Below are 21,047 nucleotides of genomic sequence, written 5' to 3'. Positions count from 1 at the left end.
AGGGGGGGCATTGCTAATTGATAATTATGTTCTTGACCCGGAAAAGCTTCACGAATGATCTGACCCGCTGACTCCGACTATTTAAATTGTAATTATTAATATGCATTTTGTATGTGTGTAAAATAATAGAAACAAAGGTAATTAGGAAATTTAAAAACAGTGAATATTCCAGAATGATTTGGTAATTTTGCATTTAATTACAAACTAAAAATTGTTACCTGCAAATTATTTTGCAAAGTTTCAAAAATAGCTCTCTGCGTTCCTCTGGATGTTTGAAAATCAGCTTAATTCTCTGCACTTTTTTATTATTATTATTTTTATTCTTTTATTTTTTTGATCGCTGTCAATAGACTAAAATTAAACCTACATGTTTTAAATAAAGCGTTAATAATAAATATTTCTTTGATTATGAACAAATAAATAATTAGAACTATAACAAATATAGAATTAGAATTATAACAAATAAATTTAAGTAGAAACGGTTGTTCAAAGACTTTGACGACTTATTCAACAAAATTTACTCTCGGCCACTTCGTTCTGCGCTTTCGTCGTCGAGCTTCCAAGCTGGGTGAAAGCACTCTTTCCCCGTCTCGTCCACATACCTCAACTTCGGGTTCTTTAACGAGTTGTTCTTGCCGTCTAAAGATGTATAACTGCGAGGGAGAAATATGATAAGTTTTTTTTAATGAATTGAGATTTTATTATTACCCTTGGTCATATAGTTTGCAGTAGGGGATGCTGAGCGTCCTCAGGAACTGCCAGATGTTGCTGTAGCTCCAGTCAAGTATGGGCGAAACCCTTGTTAATTCTGACCAACCTTGATCTGTTTTCTTTAAAAAAATAAATAATAAATAATTTTTTTTAAAAATCTTATACAATGTCGTACCTGAATATAGTCAAGGTTTTTCCCGCAAGGGTCGTTTCTCCTTGTCCCCATCAATGCAATTTTCCATCTTTTACCTTCCTCTGTCATTTTCAATTCATTCAAAGCATTCCTAATTGGCCCTTGTTTTGTAACCAAATCCAGCCGATACCTTACATTTTATAATAATTATAATACACTTTTTTTTTTAATTATTTATTTATTTACCTCTGAGTCGTTTTACAGATAAAGTCTTCGACTTCTTTAAAAGTGTTTTCATTTTTAACATATAGGACGTTGATTTTCGGATACTCCTCAAGGCCATACTTCCTGTTCAGGACTGTATGGACGAGATGGAGAAGCACCGTACAGTCTTTACCGCCGTTGAAAGCGATGAATATTTCATGGGGAGAATTCTCTTCAAAAATACTCTCTATAACCTGTAAAAAATAATAAGTTGGCAAATGATCGATTGTTTAAACAAATTTCTTACTTTTATCGCTCTGTCTAATGGTTCAAGGAATGAATTGAATTTCCCGTCGTTTAACGCCTGCTCCAAGTTGATCCAAGCGTCCCCAAGCATTCCCCCTTCATCCGTGATATACTCATCAAGTATTCGAGACCTAAATCCATTAAACAAAAAATATAATAAACATATTCTCTAAAGAAATTATGAAAACTATATACTAAAAAAGTATAATTTTCCCCTTCACTAACTTTTAAAAGAGACCTGGCTAAACAGAAATCACACGGAACAACCAATGAAGATGACATAAGCTAAAATGAGTCTGTCAGACCAAAGCAGCCAGGATAGGGGACAAAAATTATTGGACATGACTGCACCAGACACAGGAGAATTGTTTTTTGAAAGGAGCAAATGTGGAAATACTATGAGCTTTTTTTCTCCAGAAGGACATCACTTGGTCTTGTCCTTGACCTGCTCCATAAAATTATCGTGAGATTTTCTTCTGCAAGGCTGGATCGATGAACCTGTAATATCATTGTTATCTACCATTTCAGTTTGATTATCCTCACCAAGGATACATTCCAACATTTTGCCATCTTTAGTATGAATCAAGACAAACTTCTTTTATAAGGTTGTAAGGACTTGCTGTTAATTGACAAAACCAACTTATTTGACAAAAATGGCAGATATGCCATAATGTCCGAATGTGGAGACAAATACATCAGAAAGACCAAAAATCAAATGACATTACTCACAGCACAAAAAACCATCATGAACCACCAAAAAAAGGACTAATGATCACAAAAATCTTCCAGAACAACAAAAAAAACCCAAATTTAATCCAACAAACAAAAATAATACAACACCAAAACGTGTTTGTCAGACCAAAACACAAGAATAAACAGACAAAAATGATTAGAAACAACCGAACCACAATCCAAGAATTGCACTTTGTGTTTTTTCGCACTGCAGAGCTTTGTCTCTAAACTTTGTCAAAGCTCCATAAAATTCAAGTTTAAAAAACGAAACAGCTCACTCCCGAATAATTCTTTCTAGATCTATGTACAGATTTAATCCAAAATTTGTTCCAAAAACCAAAAATTTTTTTGAGAATAACTTCAGACTTCACTTCTTTGAGCTTTTTCTAGTACAGGCTTATTGTTTCAACTTTATAACCCACAGCCTGATAGAATTTTTTTAAAATCAAAATCTGATGCTTAAAAAGGTTTAATGCAGTACTTTTATAACTTGAAAAATATTACAGTTTGTATGATATTATGAAAAAAAAAGGTTAATTACCTGAGGAATTCCAAAGCGCCGTCAAGAACAGATCCGTTTTCTGATTCCATTGTGATGACCACTTTGTAGTATGGACAGTTGACCTTCGGGTACGATCCAAAAGAGATGGTCGGGAATTTAGATACAGTCTCGTTCAAAGAGTCTGTAACGACAGACTCCCATACATTCAAGTAAAGCCGTTTTATGTGGAATCTAAAAATATATATATAAATATATGTATTAAAAAACCTTACCACAAATTTATTAAGAAATCGTGAGATGTGGTCTGGTGTGATGTAGGTTTCAGAAAAACATTTTCTTTATCGTGCCAACATTTCGATCTTTATTGAGATCATCTTCAGGGATTTACAAACATTGTTTACATATTACAATTACATTTTGGATGTGGAAAAGTGAATTTATACAATGCAAAATATATTTTATATATTCAATCAAAGTATTTCTACTCACTCAAAGTGTTTGTATTCTGTGTAATTGTGCCATTCTTGTGTGTAGTGTCAAGGTGCCAGTGAGATTTTGCTATTTTGTGTTTATATACGTTGGATTTTGAAGGAGTGGGGAAGGATAGTATAGAAAAGACATTTTTGTATAAGGCGTCGGCTTCTTTGAGGTGAAAGGAGCTGACGAAGGGAAAAAATGTGTTGGTAATAGTTCGGCCAGATTATCCTTTCAGGATTATATAGAAAGGGATAAATAGGAAAAGGAAAGCTGAATTGTCGGGAAATTAGACTATGTGAAAAATATTTGATGTGTGGAATGTAATGTGATGGTATAGGTATGTTATCTGTATTGAATGTGATTAANTTGGCACGATAAAGAAAATGTTTTTCTGAAACCTACATCACACCAGACCGCATCTCACGATTTCTAAATAAATATCGATTAACGGTCACTAATCACCACACATTTCTACACTTACCACAAATTGTCATCATTAAGGTATTTTTTTTACTACTGAACTCCATAATTATAAGGATATTAAAATAAATCTTTGGTCTCAACAATCATTAGAACAATCCCATCTTTTGGACAATGAAATAAGCTTTTATAGTTCCAGCAATATTTTTAGAACAATAAAATAAGCCTTTATAGTTCTAGCAATATTTTTATAGCAATAAAATAAGCCTTTATAGTTCCAGAAATATTTTTAGAGCAATAAAATAAGCCTTTACAATATCGTCGATAGTTTTAAGACAATGAAATAAGCTTTTAGCCCCAGCAATATTTTTTAAGTTACTGAAATAAGCCTTTATAGTCCCAGCTATATTTTTAGGACAAAGAAATACATCTTTATATTTATTGTTCCAGCAATATTTTAAGGCAATAAAATAAGCCTTTAGTCTCAGCTATATTTTTTAATCAATTAAATAAGCTTTTAGACCCAGTGATATTTTTAGGTTAATGAAATAAACCTTTAGTATCAACAATATTTTTAGGACAATGAAATAAGCCTTTATTCCAAAAAAATTAAATTTAATACTTACAAAATATTTGTAGAATGAAAGGCTTATTTCATTGTCCTAATATTATCACTAATGGAGACTTTCTCTTTTAAGTGGGCAAAAGTTGGAATGCCATTAGTTTCATGCAAAATTACCAAACTTAAATAAGCGTGTGTCTTATCTGTTTGTTTATTTATCATTATTGTTGCTTTTCTTTTTCATTTTTTTTTTTTATCTACTGCATAAATTACTTAACCCATTCAATGTAGGGGTGGAATTTTAATTTTCAACTTCCTTTACTCACTTTTTTTCTGTACTCATAAAATAGTTTCCCTCGAGACCTTCGAATATGGCTTTCACATAAGAAGGTATCCCCGGAAAGATGCAGACGTTGTGCATTGTCACAACAGGGAATTTCCTCGGTGATATGTGTTCTTTAAGATTGGTGTACTGTATCGTGGCGTTAGACGGTACAGTGGCCATTTTAATCGTGGACTTTCTCGCTTGGCCATCGATGTCATTATTGAACCACGTCCAGAAATCTGCCATTTCTTTGTTCACGATGAGTACATCGTTGAACGCTGCAGCTAGGCCCTCATATGTTACATCGTCATGAGTTGGACCAATACCTTTAAAACAAAATTAAACTTTTTTATATGATTTTTGATCAATTTAGATTTTATATACCTCCAGTCGTTATCACTTGGTCGTACTTTGATGAAAATTCTGATATTTCCTTTGCTATCTCATCTACTGAGTCTCCAATCACCGAAACCTTGCAAAGGCGAATTCCTAAATAAATAAATAAAATAGTATAAATGTGGATAAGTAAAAAAATTCAACAGCCGTACCCAATTTGGTAAGTTTCTTTGCCAAAAAATGCAAGTTTTTATCTTCGACTTGTCCTTTGAGCACTTCATCGCCGATAATGATGACCCCTGCTGTTTTTGGTGGACTCATTACAACTGTATTTTCAAATAAAAAAATACAATAAATGTTCCTGTTTTACCTTAAATAAAACTATGACTGTTACAAAATGCCATTAATTATTTATAGTTATAATTTAAACAATTGTTAATAATGATTAATGTGAATATTATTACAGCCACCTAAAAGGGATGAAAAAACAAAGACAATACTATAAAAAAATCATTTATTTAACAATTTTAAAAATTTACATAATTGTACAATCGCGGTTTTTTCTTACTGGCTGCACGACCAGTTTTCAAGTTTGGCCAGGGTGTTCTGTTCATTTTCTTCCTGCTTTTTGTAGTTCTCGACCAACTTTTCTACTTTTTCCTTTTTCTCTTGTTCAGAGAGCGGCTTTGAGATCTGCTCAGCAACTTTCACTGACGGCGCAGATCTGATTACGGTCGCAAGCGTGTCCAACTCCGAGTTGGCCCTGTTCACTTGCGTTTCCAAGTTTAATTTTAGCTAGGGAAAATTTGTTAGGTAGAGAGGAATCGAAAATGTAAAAAAATAAAAAGGAATATAGAAAATGAATTTACTTGCTTCAGATTTCCCTGGTACGATTTTGCTTTGTGCTTAAGCTTCATACTCCGCACCCTATCAACTTTGAACGGGTTCTTCTTGTTGTTAACATTAGTTTTCTTCATTTTGACTCCTCTCTACCTACGCAGAACAAAAAATCCTTAACAAGTTGAAATTTTTAAAAGAGAAAATTATAAAAAGGAACACAAAGGGCCCTAAGACTAAAATTATCCTTGAAAAATTTTGTCTGTTCAAAAGATTAATGGTTATTCAACCAAAAAATATTTTTCTTTACAAAAATAACTCTTGAAACTAGGCAAAGATGATTAGTGCAACAATTTTTTCTATGCATTGAATTCCATATTCAATTTTTTACCCGTATTTTATAAATAAAAACAAAAAAGTGTAGGGTGCAAAAAAATAATCAAGGTAATTTAAAGTAGAATGGTAGTTTTAATTAAAACATTTAAAAACTGAACATTGTTAAAATTACAACATTGGCTTTTTATTCGGTTCCGATTCTTCATTTAATGTCCGTTTCTTGTTCACGAGTAGTTCAGGTGTAAGTCTGACACTGACACGAAACATATATTTATTTGGAGCGACGTTACGGACAAAATGCGGTTCTCCGATGAGCTCCTCCATGCCGATTTCATTGAGGACCATCTGCCTCGCTTCCTTCACCTCATCTTCCGCATTCTTTACAAAGCAGTATACAAATACGACCGGAGTAGGTATTTCCATTATCCTCTCTTTATCTTTATTCTCAAAAAGTCCGATAAAATTGTGTAAGAATTGCGTCGCAAGAGCTGGGAGATTCATCACGATTAAGATTTTATAATCGCCTTTTTCTAGATTTAAAAATTTATCTTTGAAATCCTGTTTTATGAAAAGATTGCCATCTTTATTCACAACGGTGATGGATTTCGCCTTGTTAAGCTCGACATTCCTCTGAAGCCAGCGAATAGAATGCGAGTTTAAATCGTTGGCAAAGACTGTGACACCTTTTTTAGCCGAAGGGACGGCAAAAGGGCCGATGCCGGCAAAAACGTCAAAAAGGACGTCCCCTTTAGACAAATAATCAACAACAAGGGAATGCTCAGTCGACAGTCTTGGATTCCAATAAACCTGCGAGAAGTCCAACTCAAACCTGCATTTGTTCTCTTGTACTTTCGCAATAAAATCACTTTCCCCGGCTAAAACTTCAAACTCGAACTTTCTGAATTCATCGGTTATCGTGTCGACCTTGGATATCACTGTCCTACTGTTGGCTACTTTGTCAAGGATGACATGTCCGATCAGGCCTTTGTAATCGTTCATGTGAGGCCTGAGGTTGAGGTGTACGATATGACCGATTTGCGAATATGAAGACACGCCTTCTTCACACTCTGGTGTGACTGCTCTTATAATCTCGTTCAGTTTCCAATTATCGTAATTCAGTTGTATGTCTTTAAAGGTTATGTCTTCAGGCGTAAAGCCCAGCTCTTCGAGTTTATGCCGTACACCTTCGTCAAAGCTCGCATAACCTTCTACCTTCCTCGGATCAAGATAGAGCACCCTGCCAGCTTCTGCACTCTGCACCGGCTTGAAGCAGTTCAACTTGAGCAAATAACTCTTCAAAACGCCCAAGCAGGACTTTACCCGTTCAATAGGCGTATAAATACATGGTACTTTGACTACTTTAATAAACTTATTTCTGTCGAGAACCTTCATACCTCTCACATTCTCTGGAGGCGACAAGGAATCTGACATCTTCACCCAGATTCTGTTGTGGCCGATTGTTAAGAACCGTCTTAGGATCAGCATTCAAACTAAAAAAGAATCTCCTACTCAAGAACACTTTTCCATGCCTTAAAGCAAAAAGAAACATAATAAAATACTTAAATGAACTCACCCTCTTATTTACTCTTGCACAACTTGACCAGACTATCTGACTATGAACCTGAAGTCTAAACTCTAAACGAAAGGCACTCTCATAACTTGAAGGTTTAATTTTCCCTTGGGTTTCCTTATCGAGCCACGAGGTTTGAAAGAGGCCAAAGAAAAAAACGATAAATTCGATAATCAACGTAAATCATCGATGCTTCATCGACCCACGTGCCTCCAAAATTCAAAAATGTCTAAATTAGCCGTACACCTTTATTTTCATTAGAACTGTCTACTTAAACTAATTAACAAAGTATCTTAGAATATAAATACAACATATAAAATACACATTTGCCCTGGTCTGATGATGTATGCCATTCATCTGTATATGATGAATGTACTAAACCTTTGGTTCTGTGTTTCACCATAGACTTATCTTAAAAATTGTCTCTCAGTTCCTAAGCAGTACCTCACTTAACCCTCAGATTGTGATTTTTCTACATCAAAAGAGATGGACCAAGAAAAACAGAAAGTTGCCAGGAATTGATGGAGTCGCCATCCCCATGCTCAAAAATCTAGTCGCGTAGTCTGCTTGACCTACTTGATAAACTGCATCATGTTTCTTGGTCCCAAAATAAGCACATCTCAAAAAATGTCTCTTGGTTTCTAAGCAGTACCTCACTTACCCCCTTGGATTGTAATTTTACTACATAAAATGAGATGGATCAGGAAAATCGCTAGCAATTGGAGTGGTCATTCCCATGCTCAAAAACCTAGTTATGCTAGTTTACTTGACCTACTTGTTAAATTCCATCATTGTTCCTGGGTTCTACGATAAGCACTCTCAAAAAAGTCTCTTGGTTCCTAAACAGTATCTCAGTTTCCCCCTCGGATTGTGATTTTAAGGTAGGACCCTGCTATTGTATCCCCTATTCTGTTCTCATTGATGAGTCCCAGTTTATCGAGGCATTTGATTATTAGGCTTGGTTTTAATGGTTGTTTTTGAGTTTCTCATGTGAATAAGTGTAGCACCAGTCTGTTAATAGGTGCGTCGGGGGTCTCTTCTGCTTCTGCACAATCTGTCATGTCATCTGTGATGTCAATCTTTCTAATGTGACCATTCAACCCGCAGTGCCTTGTTAAGAATTCTGATTCTTTGATACATTCTGCTGTTTCTTTCTTGACAAATATCAGCAGGTTTTTGGATTGTCAATAGTGTGGATGTTCTGACAACTTGCAAACATATTATCAACTGTGGCCTTAGAATAGATCCGTTTTGGATTGTACAAACCAAATCTTGGAAAGTGGTACTTTAAACATTTCAATTTTTTATTCAAATTACTCAATAATTTCTTCAGTATTTTTTGCCTTTCCAAAGTTTTACTATATTCAGAATCTGGCACATAGGGGTATGCTGCTTCTGCGTATTCCTGGCACGTTTATCTTTTTTTTTTTTCCAATGAAAAATCATCGGGCTTGTCTAAATTCCTGCCTGCTGAGCAATAGACAAACGTGTTATCATTTTAATCCAGTGTGGCCCTCCAAACATTCTGTCAGTTCTACTTTCAACAGAGGACCAAGAAGCTGATATGGTTCTGCTTGACCATCTGAGTTGTATTTGTGCTTCATTCCAGCCCCTTATCTAGTATTTTGTAAGCAGAGTTTGATTGCATGGGCTTCAGTTTGTACGATTTAGAGTAAATTAATGCTCAGAATGGTAATATCATGGGTAAATAGTACAAGAAAATACATTTGTACTATTACATAAATTCAAATTACCAAAAACCAAGAATGAAAATATGAAAAGGGTTAAATATTTAAAACTTAAGGCAGCTGTGTGGTAATCAGGCCTAATGAATTTATCCTCTGCCCTAAACCACTTCAGAAATTTAAGTTGGACTGGTTTTGTTATACGATAGCTAATAATTTACCAATGTAAGTAATAACATATATTTATAAACAAATTATAATCCTGTTGTATGAAAAAAATATTTTGTAAAACTGGCTGTTTGTTGAAAAAACTGCTATGTTTTTATTTTCCCCCTCAAACCAATAATGTTTTTTTGATTGTTATTTAATGACTGGTTGTTTAATAATTTATTGGCTTCATAGAGAGTTGATGAGTTGACCCGAATAAAGGTTGAAACATCAGCAAAAAAATTAAAAAGGTGTTTTTCTAAACCACTTTGTTCTTGACTGCTCCTAACGAATCCAACAAATTACTTACCAATAATCTTGGCCTGTATGTATCTTGGCCAAACCAACCAGACATATAGGCAGACCAAGATGATTGGTAAGGATCAAATTACAGATTCATAACACTATAAACCACAGGAGGAAATTTAACTATATCCTTGTTTGTTATGTAATTGGACATTTAAATCTTTAAATAAAATATTGTAAGTGGAAGTTATTTTCCTCTGGCTTCCATTTTAGGAGTATCAATTACAATTTGTGTTTAAAAAACAAACAAAATTGTATTTTGCAAAAATATATCTAATAAATAGATGAATCAAGATGATGTTATTGTCATTTCTGATGATGAAACACCAACAAGCGGTCAAGTCATGACAGCTTGTGAGAGAAAAAAGACAGGAAAAGAAGTGATGAAATCCCAAGGTGCAGTTAGAAAAAGAAGAACTGGTAATTTGAATATTCAAGATGTGTTTAGCATATTAAAAAAATAATAAACCCTTTGCTTGTTTTATCTCTGATATTATTCAGCTCGTTCTTCAAGTGCTTCTGAAGAAAGCTCTGATAATTCGCAAGCCTCGACGGTCGTGAACTGGAAGGTGAGTGAGAAGAGGCCGCAGAAGGCGAGACAATCAATAATGTCCGGGAGGGAATATCTGAAAGCGAAAAAGCGCGAGCTGAAGGAAAACTTGGAAGAAACGACGCACATGTTGACGGAGGTGTTCCTTCAAAGGCTCGTCACAAGACTTGAAGGGCTCAGGTGTAAGATAGCGGAACAGCAAGAAATCATCAAGACATTGAGAAAGAACAACAACAAGATGAAGAGAGATGTAATGGATTTCCAGTTGGAAGGGTGCGACGAAAACTGCAGTTCGAGCGATGAATCATTAAGTCTGTTTTAAAAATATCTGATCTACACTAGTCCAATAAATTTAATACTTAATTATTATTTGGAGATCGTGAGATGCGGTATGGTGTTGTGGTCTCATGATCTCCAAATAATCACTAACTGTCACCACTCTCTCATACTTAATACTTTACAATTGGGTACTTCTAGCTCCAAATGAAAAAACATTTCTATCCATCCAGCACTAATAAAACAAAAAAGATACTGTATGTATTATGTAATTGTTTAAAATATATTCAACTGAGTTAAATAAAGTTTTCAGATTCCACTTAGTACAAGATTATTAACACACAAATTTCACCTTACTTTTCAATCAGCCAGATAATTATTTTGCAACTTTGTGACCTAGCAAAATTTATGCACATTTGCAATCATTGATAGTTAGACCCAACATTGAAGATGGAAAAATGATGAAAATATCTCTGAAAAGACACCCTAGGAAGGGTAGGCAGGCCAAGATGATCGGTAATAATGAAATTACAGGAATTAATTCACCCATATTTTCTACTGTTATCAAAATTTTATGTAATTTCTATTATATCTTTATTTTATGTAGCTTAAACAAACATTTTGTAATGAAAGAAATGCTGGTAAAATGGAATACATGTACAAATTTACAGATATTGAAAAGTCAAAAGTAAGAGATTTAATCCATTATTTTTGATATTTTTTGTGATTTCTATTATATTTTTATAAAATGTATAAAAAAAAAGTTTGTAACAAAATAAATGAAATAAATGTTCTACATTTGATAGTTTAGTTATTAATTCATCTTGGGTTATTATGAGATGGCTTATTCTCAGCCGTATATTTTTGTCCATTAATAACTAAAAAATTACTCCTGTTATTATGTTTAACAGAATAAAAATAAAGACAGACGTACAGAAGATAGGAAAATGCCGAAACTCGACAAACCCAACAAGTGTAGGCAGAATGATAAGATCGATAAGGATCAGGTTTATTAACCGCAGACCTCAGAAAATCTCACGATATGTAATAAATGTTGAAATTTGCTGAAAAATAAGTCTTCACTGGGAGATTTCCCTAGTTTTGCTACATCACATTATTATTAATATTTTTGGCCATTTTTTATTAAATTTTTGTGGAATGTATTCAATGTTACAGCCCTACCAGAATCTTCAATAGAAAAAAGTGGAAATGTTTGTACTAATGGTCAAAATTGATTCTGACACATAAATAATCACAACACCTTACATACCTAATTAAAATTGATGAAGACTCGTGGAATTTTATCATATGGATCACAGTCCATCGTGTCAAATAGGATTATAGGAGGCATGAGTGACAGTCTCAATAAAAAAAGATGTGAAAAATGGGAATACTCTTCCAGACCTTCCCAAAAAAAAGAAGCCCTTCTAACCCAGCTTCTAATTAGTAACGCCTGGCACACCCATAGTTTCCACCTTGAACCTATTTGTCCAATCTATATATCTCCTATGACTATATCCCACATCACAATTGTCTTTATACACCTCTGCTAAAGCCCTCCACCAAATCCTCAAAGACCAAATCCTTATTAAACAATTCAACACCAACACACAAAATTTTTAGCTTCTTAAAAGACATTCAACTAATAGATAAAATGTATTTTCATTTCCCCTCATTTCTTGATTCCTTGTTGGCATCTCGTTGGTGGTGTGGGCTTGGTTGTGGCGATGCCTGTCTGGGGCTTTGGGCCAGTCACTTTTGGGCTGGATTGAAGGGTATCTTGCTGGACTCTGAATACTGGACTCTGAAGGAATATCCAATGAGATTGGAGGTGTCGATGGTGAATGGACACGGACCTCTCCTCGTAAAAGCACTACGCACAATGTTAAGTTTAAAAGTATCAGTCATAAGAGATCTGTGGGGTTCTGTTCTTTCCCAGCAGCCACTGTGCCAGTGTCTACGGGGGCTTCACTTTGATGGAGCCAAGCTATACTGCCTACTTTTACAGACTTAAGGCTTAATGACCAAGAAGGTCACAGCTTAAAAAAATATTATTTTGTCAGTTTCTTTTTTAAATAGAACAGATACAACCAGGTTTTTTAAAAAAAATTGTATATATTTTGAAGCAGACTTGCTTCCTATTCAGCATACAATTTTTTAAAAAAATAATAATTAAGGTATGCCTACATTATTAGGCCAGCGCCACACTAGAGAGAATGCGACGGAAGTTTCCATGAAAGAAATTTCATGACGAAAAATCTGCCCAACCCGAACAAGCCACACATACAGCAGAAATGAATGGAATAACTATTGGGTTGTCCGGAAAATAATGCAGGATTTTGGTATTAAACAAAAAAAAAGAAACTAGTTACTTTAAAGCAATGTTCTTTAATCAAAATAATTTCCCATACTCTCAATACATTTCTCCCAACGTGTTGGTAACTTATTAATTCCGTCTGAGTAGAATTCAGAATTTTTAGAATTGATAAAGTCAATAAATGCATTTTCCAGTTCCGTTTGATTTTTGAATATTATGTGTTCTAAGTAGTGGTCCAGGTGTCTAAAAAAATGGTAGTCAGTAGGCGAGAGGTCCGGAGAGTAGGGTGGGTGAGGCAAAGTTTCATAGCCAAGCTCCAATAATTTTTGTGACGTTACACGTGACACATGTGGTCGAGCGTTGTCATGCAACAAAATGGGCCCTTTCCGATTGACCAAAGAGGGCTTCATTACTGCCAATTTCTGATGCATGGTATTAATTTGGTTACAGTATGATTCAGCATTGATGGTTTCGCCAGGATTTAAGAAGCTGTAGTGTATTAAACCAAATGAAGCCCACCATACCGTAACCATTACCTTTTTTTGATGAGTTGGGGGCTTTGGAAAATGTATTGGAGCTTCTCCTTTGTCGAGCCACTGTCCAGAACGTCTAGTGTTATCGTAGAGAATCCACTTTTCGTCACATGTAACAATTCTGGCCAGAAATGGGTCATTTTTGTTTCGACAAAGAAGTGATGCACAAACATCAAAGCGCTGATTTTTTTGGCGATCGTTTAATGAGTGTGGAACCCAATTTTCGAGTTTTTTCACTTTTCCAATCGCCTTGAGGTGGTCAGCGACGGTCGTTTTACTGACTTTGAGTTGCTCTGCACCCACCACTGATCGCAGAACATCATCATTAAGAGAGGAAGGCCTTCCACGACCTTCTTCATCTTCAAGGCTGAAATCTCCCTCCCGAAATTTTTTAAACCACCTTTGCACAGTGCACTCATTAACACAACCCTCGCCCCAGACTTGGTTAATGTTTCTAGCCGTTTGGGCTCCGCTTCGGCCGAGTTTAAACTCGTAAAAGAAAATCGTACGAAATTCTCGCTTTGACATTATAAGGATGACTGAATTATTTCCAAGTAGCGGAATGCTACAGAGGTAAACAAACAATATCATTTGGAAGAGGATTAATAAGTGTTGACATTCATACAAATGAGTAATCCTGTAAACGTAAACAGAATATTTTATATAGATTTTTTTTAATGAAAACTTAAAATCCTGCATTATTTTCCGGACAACCCAATACAATGACTGTTTGGACATTCAGTTCATAACGTGACTCAGTAGAATGGGTACCACTTTAGGAAACCACTTTTCATTTTGTGCATTTACAAGGCAATGGAGAAGCAGAAGAGAAAGAGAGAACATTGGATTCATCCATTGACTATGAAAAGGGTAGCACTTGGTCAATTTTACTGCCTTTACGGGGAACTTTGACGCTATCCTTTCTTCTTCTTCCAATACTATGGGATAACTATAGCTTCATTTAATGAGCATACTCAAAATTCCACAGACATGGCTGAACTATCACAATAAATTGGCCCACATCCATCTTAGATAAGCTTCACTTGCAGTTTGCATGTCCAACTGCCTGCCTGTTCTGTTGTTCGCTTGTCGCGCACTATTTTGGTCTGACCGTCGGAAAGCCCAGCGGAACATTCCGTTGGTGGACGAGTGGTGCATCAACGGAGCTTAACGGAGACATTACGACTGAAATTTCTGTTAAAGAATTTCTGTTCAGTCTGTGTTTTGAATGTAAGCTTGTGCAGCGGAAATATCGGTCATGGAAACTTCCATCGCATTCCGTCTTGTGTAGCACCAGCCTTAGGATTATTTAGTTTTAAAATGCTTAATAAATTATTTATTTATTATAATTTGTATACGATTTTACACCATCCAATCTTTGGGCAAAGGTTGCTCGTGGACGATGCAATTAAAATGGCTATCTCCCTCCATTTTATCATCAATAATAAAAGCAATTAACTTTAATTACCAATTCCCTTTTCTCTTTGAAAAAATAGTGCATTTGTCGATATTCCACATGGAAATTTTCTCATATTCACCAGTCTATCTTAAGAGCCTGTACTAATTTGCTGTGTTGCAATAATGAATCTAATAAATCAATTTTTGAAATAGGCAATTACTAAATTATTCAATTAACTATTTCTCCAAGATTTAACCAAGGGTGAAGATTTTATTAAGGTAAAACTTATAATATTTTGAAATAAAACTTACGAAGAAGTGAAGCCATGTCGACTCGTGTAACCGTCCATAAGAAAGGCGGGAAATGGCCAGGGATACAAGGATCTACCATGAAAATAAAAAATATAAAATTGCTCCAATCCTTTTTGAAAATAAAGCACAAAAAATGAATTAATATTTATTATCGATACTTGGCATTAATTAAACTAAAATTATTTATTAAATTTTAACGGGAAAATTGATGTCCGATCCTATCACTGCCTGTTTGATGTTTTCCTGATAGTCCTAAGTTTTAACTACATTTTGAAAATAATTAGATCGAATTAATAAAATTTGTTTTTAAATATACGTTTTATATTATTTTTTTAACAAATTCTCCAACGTTTTTTAAATTTTATTGTGGATGATTGTCAGATTATTTGTCAGTTTGGTAGGTCGACGTTCCCGCCATTCACTCTCTCTCGCCGGCAACGAGAATCGACGTCACAAATTTTACACGTCGGCTCAAAAAAAAGGTATTTTTTTATATTTTATAAGCTTAAAATAGTCTTTTTCTATTGAATTCCACCATTATTATATATTTACAACATTTATTTCGTTATCCTGAAAGTATAATTGAATTATTACTATGATTATTGAAAATAACACCACCTGAACTCATGAGCTTAGATTGGTCACGAATGATGCAATAAAAACGGCTATATTTCATCATTAATCATTCAAAACAGTAAAATTTAATTACTAATTTCCTTTTCCCCTTTAAAAAAGTCCATCGTCGATAGTCCATATCATTTTGAAAAATTATTTCTCCCCTCCAGTGATTCCTTTTACGTACTATGTACTATGTACCTTTTATCACATCTACTTCTCTTGACTCTCCCTTTTCTCTTGATGATTTGAACTTTGATAGTAGTAATGTGTGGTGATTAGTGACCATTAGTAGATGATTATTCGGAAATTGTGAGATGGGGTCTGGTGTGATGTAGGTTTCAGAAAAATATTTTCTTTATCGTGCTAACGTTTCAATCTTTATTGAGATCTCAATAAAGATCGAAACGTTAGCATGATAAAGAAAATGTTTTTCTGAAACCTACATCACACCAGATCATATCTCACGATTTCTGAATAATCATTTGACAGTAGTATGTTCCCTATAACTAAGGTTGTCAATGTTGGGACACTAAAACAATTTTAAAGACAGCCCGGCAAATAGCTAAAACTAAATTAATACCCGTTTACACATTATCAAACAAACGAAGTATGTTTTTATAATTACTGAACATGACAAGATAGTACGTGCAAAGCATGGTGCGAAAGGGGACTTTAAAATTTGAACCGTCACGGTAACTTACTAGGTGAGACACTATGCATGGGTTTTTGAGTTATTCAAATGTGTTTCAGCATTGTGCCATCTTCAGTGAGGAACAGGAGTTGCTGAAATGCGTTTCACTAACTCAAAATTTTATTAATTGGTGAACTCATATTGAACCAGCGCAGGGTCACTTACTGGGTCTGTTACAAATCACGGGATTTTAAGTTGTTCTAATGCATTTTGGCATTTCATAAACTCCTGTCCCTCACTGAAGATGGCACAATGCCGAAATGCGTTTAAATAACCTAAATACCCATGAGTGGAGACAGACCCAGTAAGTGACCGTGTCCTGGTTCAACATGAGTTCACCAACTAGCAGACCAAAACCCATCATCAACTTTCAATTTTGTAAAACTTTATTTAGAATCATGCTTAGTACTTAATATTCTTGAGTTGTAGTTTAAATTTTTTGGATGCATTGGGATGTACAGGAGTGTTTCCTGTTCAAACAGTCAACAAAAAGTTCCTACTCAAGAATGTTTTTTTATAAACACAAGAACAAGTACATATAGTCCTGTCTCAACCAGGGTGTCTGATATTAATTCCATTCTTTATCTTAACCATCCTTTTAATGTGAGTGTACCTTGGTATTGGCTTTGATAATATTTGATTTATGGTGAATAATGAAAAAAAAATATTAAGAGATTTATTATTACTGAAAAGACATATATTAGAGTAAATGTAGTTCAGTTTTTGCACTACTAAGTAGGCATTTAAAATTTGTAAATCATTAGATTAAAATTTTGACAAGTTAGAGACTACAATATTGCAATAATGTTTATTTCTTATTTATAAATTTACATTGTAATATCATCTTTAAATTGTGTAAAACTTTATTTAAGATCAAGCATAGTGCTATGTTACATTATCCTTTTTTAGATGTATTGGGAATAAAGAAGTCTGCATTTCACTCAAAAGTTCTTATACTAAAGAAAGTTTTTTATAAACACAAGAATAAGTCCATACAGTTCTACCACGGTGTCCGAAATTAACCCCATAACCATCCTTTTGATGCGCATTGGCATTGGCTTTTTTTTTTTCTTTTTCCTCCCTCTGGTAATCCTGTAAGTAGGGCATTTATTTGTTGCTCATTCCCTAAATAAGTCACACCCATATATCCTGTACTTGGAAATTGCCAACAATCAATTTTTTGTTTACACTAAAACTGCACTTTGCTTATATAATCAAAACCTTAAGGTCCCCAGAGTCGGCTCGCCAACATTACGGTTAAAGTAATTGATAATTCCAATGTCTCTTGGTTTGAAAATGTGGGAAATGCAGGATTCGATGCATTTTAAACTTAGAGAATATAACCAAAACACTCTTTTTTTTTAAATTTGTTGTTTCAAAACACTCTTAGCCCATATTTCTTAACTACATCATAATGAGTCTCTCTGTAGTGTTCACTTATCAACCAAAGATATTCTTTACAAACAGCTTTGTCTATGACCTGGTCTGTTTGATTTTAGGAAACCAAACTTAGATAGTCTAATTTTATCTGATCTTCGATGGCTGTTCAAGATAAGATATGAACTGTGAAGTATATGTCTAAATGCGGTTGTCTGGTGGCAGGACAATGAGAGGTCTTTATGCAATTCATACAGTCTCAAAGATCTATTAAATTTTATTATGGAATGCACTATCCTTGGTGAGGTGCGCTTTTTTCATTTAGGATCTTTTTGGCTAACAAGGGTACAACTATTTGAGTTTTCATTAAGGGAAAATGTTAGGCCCCCTATTAGATATGCCAGACATGCTTGGAAGAATAGGTACAAACTGGTTAAAGAATTTAACTTTTAATTTAAAAAAAAAATCAAAGTAACCTTTTTTCGCCAACCAAACAGTATATATTTCCTATCTATTTTTTCATTTTTTATTTTAATTTAATTTTATTTGTTTGTAAAAATAACTCCGGAAGGCTTTTTACATTTACAAGAGGACGACCAGGTTGGTGTGTCATCATATGGGTGACACAACACTGAAAAATATCGGACATGTATCTGCCACTTCTTGTTAATACACCTTGGTTTTGCACAAAAAATTGTTGCAAGTTGAAATTTTCTGTTTTTTAATATTTTTATTTCACTGTTCTACTTACTCAAATCAATTATGTATGTGAATATATCATTTTATAGCAGTTTTTAGGTAGATTGCAATAAAAATATAGAAAAGGCTATCAAAGTTTATCATTAAAAAAAGTCTTCAAACCAAATTTTTTTCAAGCAAACGATCATAAATTTTTTCATGAAACTAATTGTGAAATTTCTTTTTAGCTCCTCTAGAGACCCCAAAAATATAATTTTTTGTTTGAATTTAAATTTATCGATTTTTTGATGACTGTAATTTTTCCCATTTTATGAAGTTGTTTTTGGAATATCTGATTGAAACAACTAAACAGATTTTGACATCAAACATACCATTTGAAAGAAAAGAAATGTAGCTTTTTAATGGCATTTGCATTATAAAAATATATAACATATTTCTATAAGAAAATACATAAAATAAGAAAATATGTTTGTCGGAAAGTAATCTCATTTTTTAAATGGAAATGATATTCTGATTTTAATGTTTTAACAGTTCTAAAATGCACTTGATATTTCCTTTAAAAGGAATTATCAACCATCAAAATCAATCTCCTAGGATTGAGAAAAATGGTATTAGAGGTTGCACGAGGAATGTCGGTCAGGACAAAATTATCAGTCATTAATTTAACTTACACCAATTTCCCCGAAAGTCACGATCTAGGGTTTTATGCTAGAATCATGACAATGAGATCAAATCCAAGTTTTGACCATTTTCTGATTTAGTTTGTTTACAGAATGTTCAAGAATATTCTGCATCGTAGAATATTTTTGTCTATCTTAATCAACAATGAAATTAATACACCAAAAATAAAAAATTTTAAATTTCTACGTAATGATTTATATTTTATATATAATTATATTTTGAAAAAAGTTTCTTTAACCTGATTTATTAAAAATTACCTTAAGTCTATTTATAACGAACACGTCTTTAATGGAAAAGTGTGGGTATTTATGGAATTACTTATTCTCACTTGTCAACAGACTCCTTAGGTTTGTTAGTATGCAAAGGCCAAAAGTTATTTTGACGTTGAGGAGTGCAGTTCATAATATTATGTATATCCAACAGTAAAAATATTCATATGTAATTCAGAAGAAACATAGCTTTTTTCAAAATTTAATCTTAGTCGCAATTAAATGAACATAAATTGTTACTTAGAAATTACAAAAACAAATTATTTTTGGTTTTTAATTTCATTACCAATTTGTTGAGGATCAGGGATGCAGTCACAAAGAAGTGAGTGTTGTAACTTCTTTGTGATCGCAACCCTGATCCTCAACAAAAATTGGTGATATCTATATGGTCGGTTCATCTTACCTTCGTTATTAAGTTCATTGTTGGTTAAGATAAAAACAAAAATATTCTACAATGCAGAATATTCTGATTTGGTTTGATTTAAAAAGATAAATCAACCTAACCCTCCTAACGAAATACTTCTTTTTTTTGTGTGTGTGTGAATGGGTGTGCATATTTTAACAATCCTTTTTTTTTTTTTTAAAAAAAGCAAAGTAGGTCAGAAAATGGCCAAAACTTGGATTTGATCTCATTGCCATGATTCTACCTTTATAAAACCCTTTGATCTTGACTTTCGCGGAAATTGATGTGTTAATTTTTTGACTGATAATTTCGATGACCTGACCAACATTCCTCGTGCAAGTTATAAAACCCTTAGATCCTTACTTTTACAGAAATTGGTGTAAATTAAGTTTTTAGCTGATAATTTTGATGACGTTCTGTGCGACTGACATTTTTAGACCAAGCTCTAACATCATTTCTTTCAAAAGCTAGTGGACTGATTTTCATAGTTGAAAATACATTTTAAAGAAATTGTCAAATGCATTTTGCAACTGTATCAAACATGAAAATCAGACTAGTATTTCCATTTAAAAAACGAGGTTGACAAAAATATTTTCTTATTTTTTGCATATAGAAATTTTTTAAATATTTTAATGGTACACACGTCATTAAAAAGCTGTTTCTCTTCTTTCAAATGGTGTGTTTGATGTTAAACTCCTTTTAGCCGTTTTTGAATTATAGCCGTTTCAATCAGATATTCCGAGAATGACTTCTTAAAAATTGGAAAAATATTAGGGGTCAAAATATTGATAAAGTAAATTCAAACAATTTCTATTTAGTGGTGGGGTCTATAGAGGTGCTAAAACCAATTTCAAATTGGTTTCACGGGGGGGGGATGACCTAGTTTACTTGAAAAATGTTTGGCTTTAGAATTTTTTCGTTATTGATAAACTTTAATAGCTTTTAATATATTTTTTTTTGCAATCTACATTAAAAAAAAAAAAAAAAACTGTAAAATGATGTATTCACATAGTTGATTTGTGTAAGCAGATGAGCGAACTAAAAATATTAAAAATTTCAACTTTCAATTGTTTTTTTTGTTGCAAAACTAGGCCTATTAACTGGTGGCAGATATGTGTCTGATATTTTGGAGTGTAGAATCACCAAAAAAAGTTTGCTCCAAATCCGAGATACACCAACTTGGCTGTCTCCTTGTTAGTTATTCTTTTTGTTTTGTTATGTATCTTACTTTTTTCTCTCTTTATAAGGTTACCCTTACATGGAGGAGTTTATTC

At 33.6% G+C, this 21,047-nt stretch overlaps 2 protein-coding genes across 5 annotated transcripts; one reads left to right on the top strand and one right to left on the bottom strand.

The window, feature by feature from the left end:
- Positions 1-174: 174 nt before the first annotated feature.
- Positions 175-7,617, bottom strand: LOC106665928 (FAD synthase-like). 4 transcript variants are annotated; one of them, XM_014392740.2, is made up of 11 exons: positions 7,455-7,615; positions 7,276-7,371; positions 4,921-5,034; positions 4,757-4,861; positions 4,374-4,698; positions 2,628-2,819; positions 1,356-1,485; positions 1,091-1,302; positions 887-1,034; positions 709-830; positions 175-653 (listed from the first exon to the last, which is right to left on the bottom strand). In XM_014392740.2, the coding sequence occupies exons 2-11, from the start codon at positions 7,364-7,366 to the stop codon at positions 518-520; spliced, it is 1,575 nt and encodes a 524-aa protein (XP_014248226.1). In that variant the 5' UTR covers positions 7,367-7,371; positions 7,455-7,615; the 3' UTR covers positions 175-517. The 4 variants fall into 4 exon arrangements, 2 of the variants coding, with proteins under 2 accessions (XP_014248226.1, XP_014248229.1); XM_014392743.2 differs by lacking the exon at positions 7,276-7,371 and having other exon boundaries at positions 7,455-7,617; XR_001340363.2 differs by lacking the exons at positions 175-653; positions 709-830; positions 887-1,034; ... (4 more) ...; positions 4,757-4,861; positions 4,921-5,034 and adding exons at positions 5,347-5,503; positions 5,578-5,701 and having other exon boundaries at positions 7,455-7,602.
- Positions 7,618-9,047: 1,430 nt separating this feature from the next.
- Positions 9,048-11,162, top strand: LOC106665931. Its single transcript, XM_014392746.2, has 3 exons — positions 9,048-9,361; positions 9,934-10,069; positions 10,151-11,162. Exons 2-3 carry the CDS (start codon positions 9,934-9,936, stop codon positions 10,519-10,521), a joined length of 507 nt encoding a protein of 168 aa, XP_014248232.1. The 5' UTR covers positions 9,048-9,361; the 3' UTR covers positions 10,522-11,162.
- Positions 11,163-21,047: the final 9,885 nt, after the last annotated feature.

The sequence above is a fragment of the Cimex lectularius genome, unplaced genomic scaffold, assembly GCF_000648675.2.
Source record: "Cimex lectularius strain Harlan isolate CLEC.00 unplaced genomic scaffold, Clec_2.1 scaffold109, whole genome shotgun sequence".
NCBI lineage: Eukaryota > Metazoa > Arthropoda > Insecta > Hemiptera > Cimicidae > Cimex > Cimex lectularius.
The sequence above is the reverse complement of the archived record's forward strand: the minus strand, read 5'-3'. Positions and strand labels throughout refer to the sequence as shown.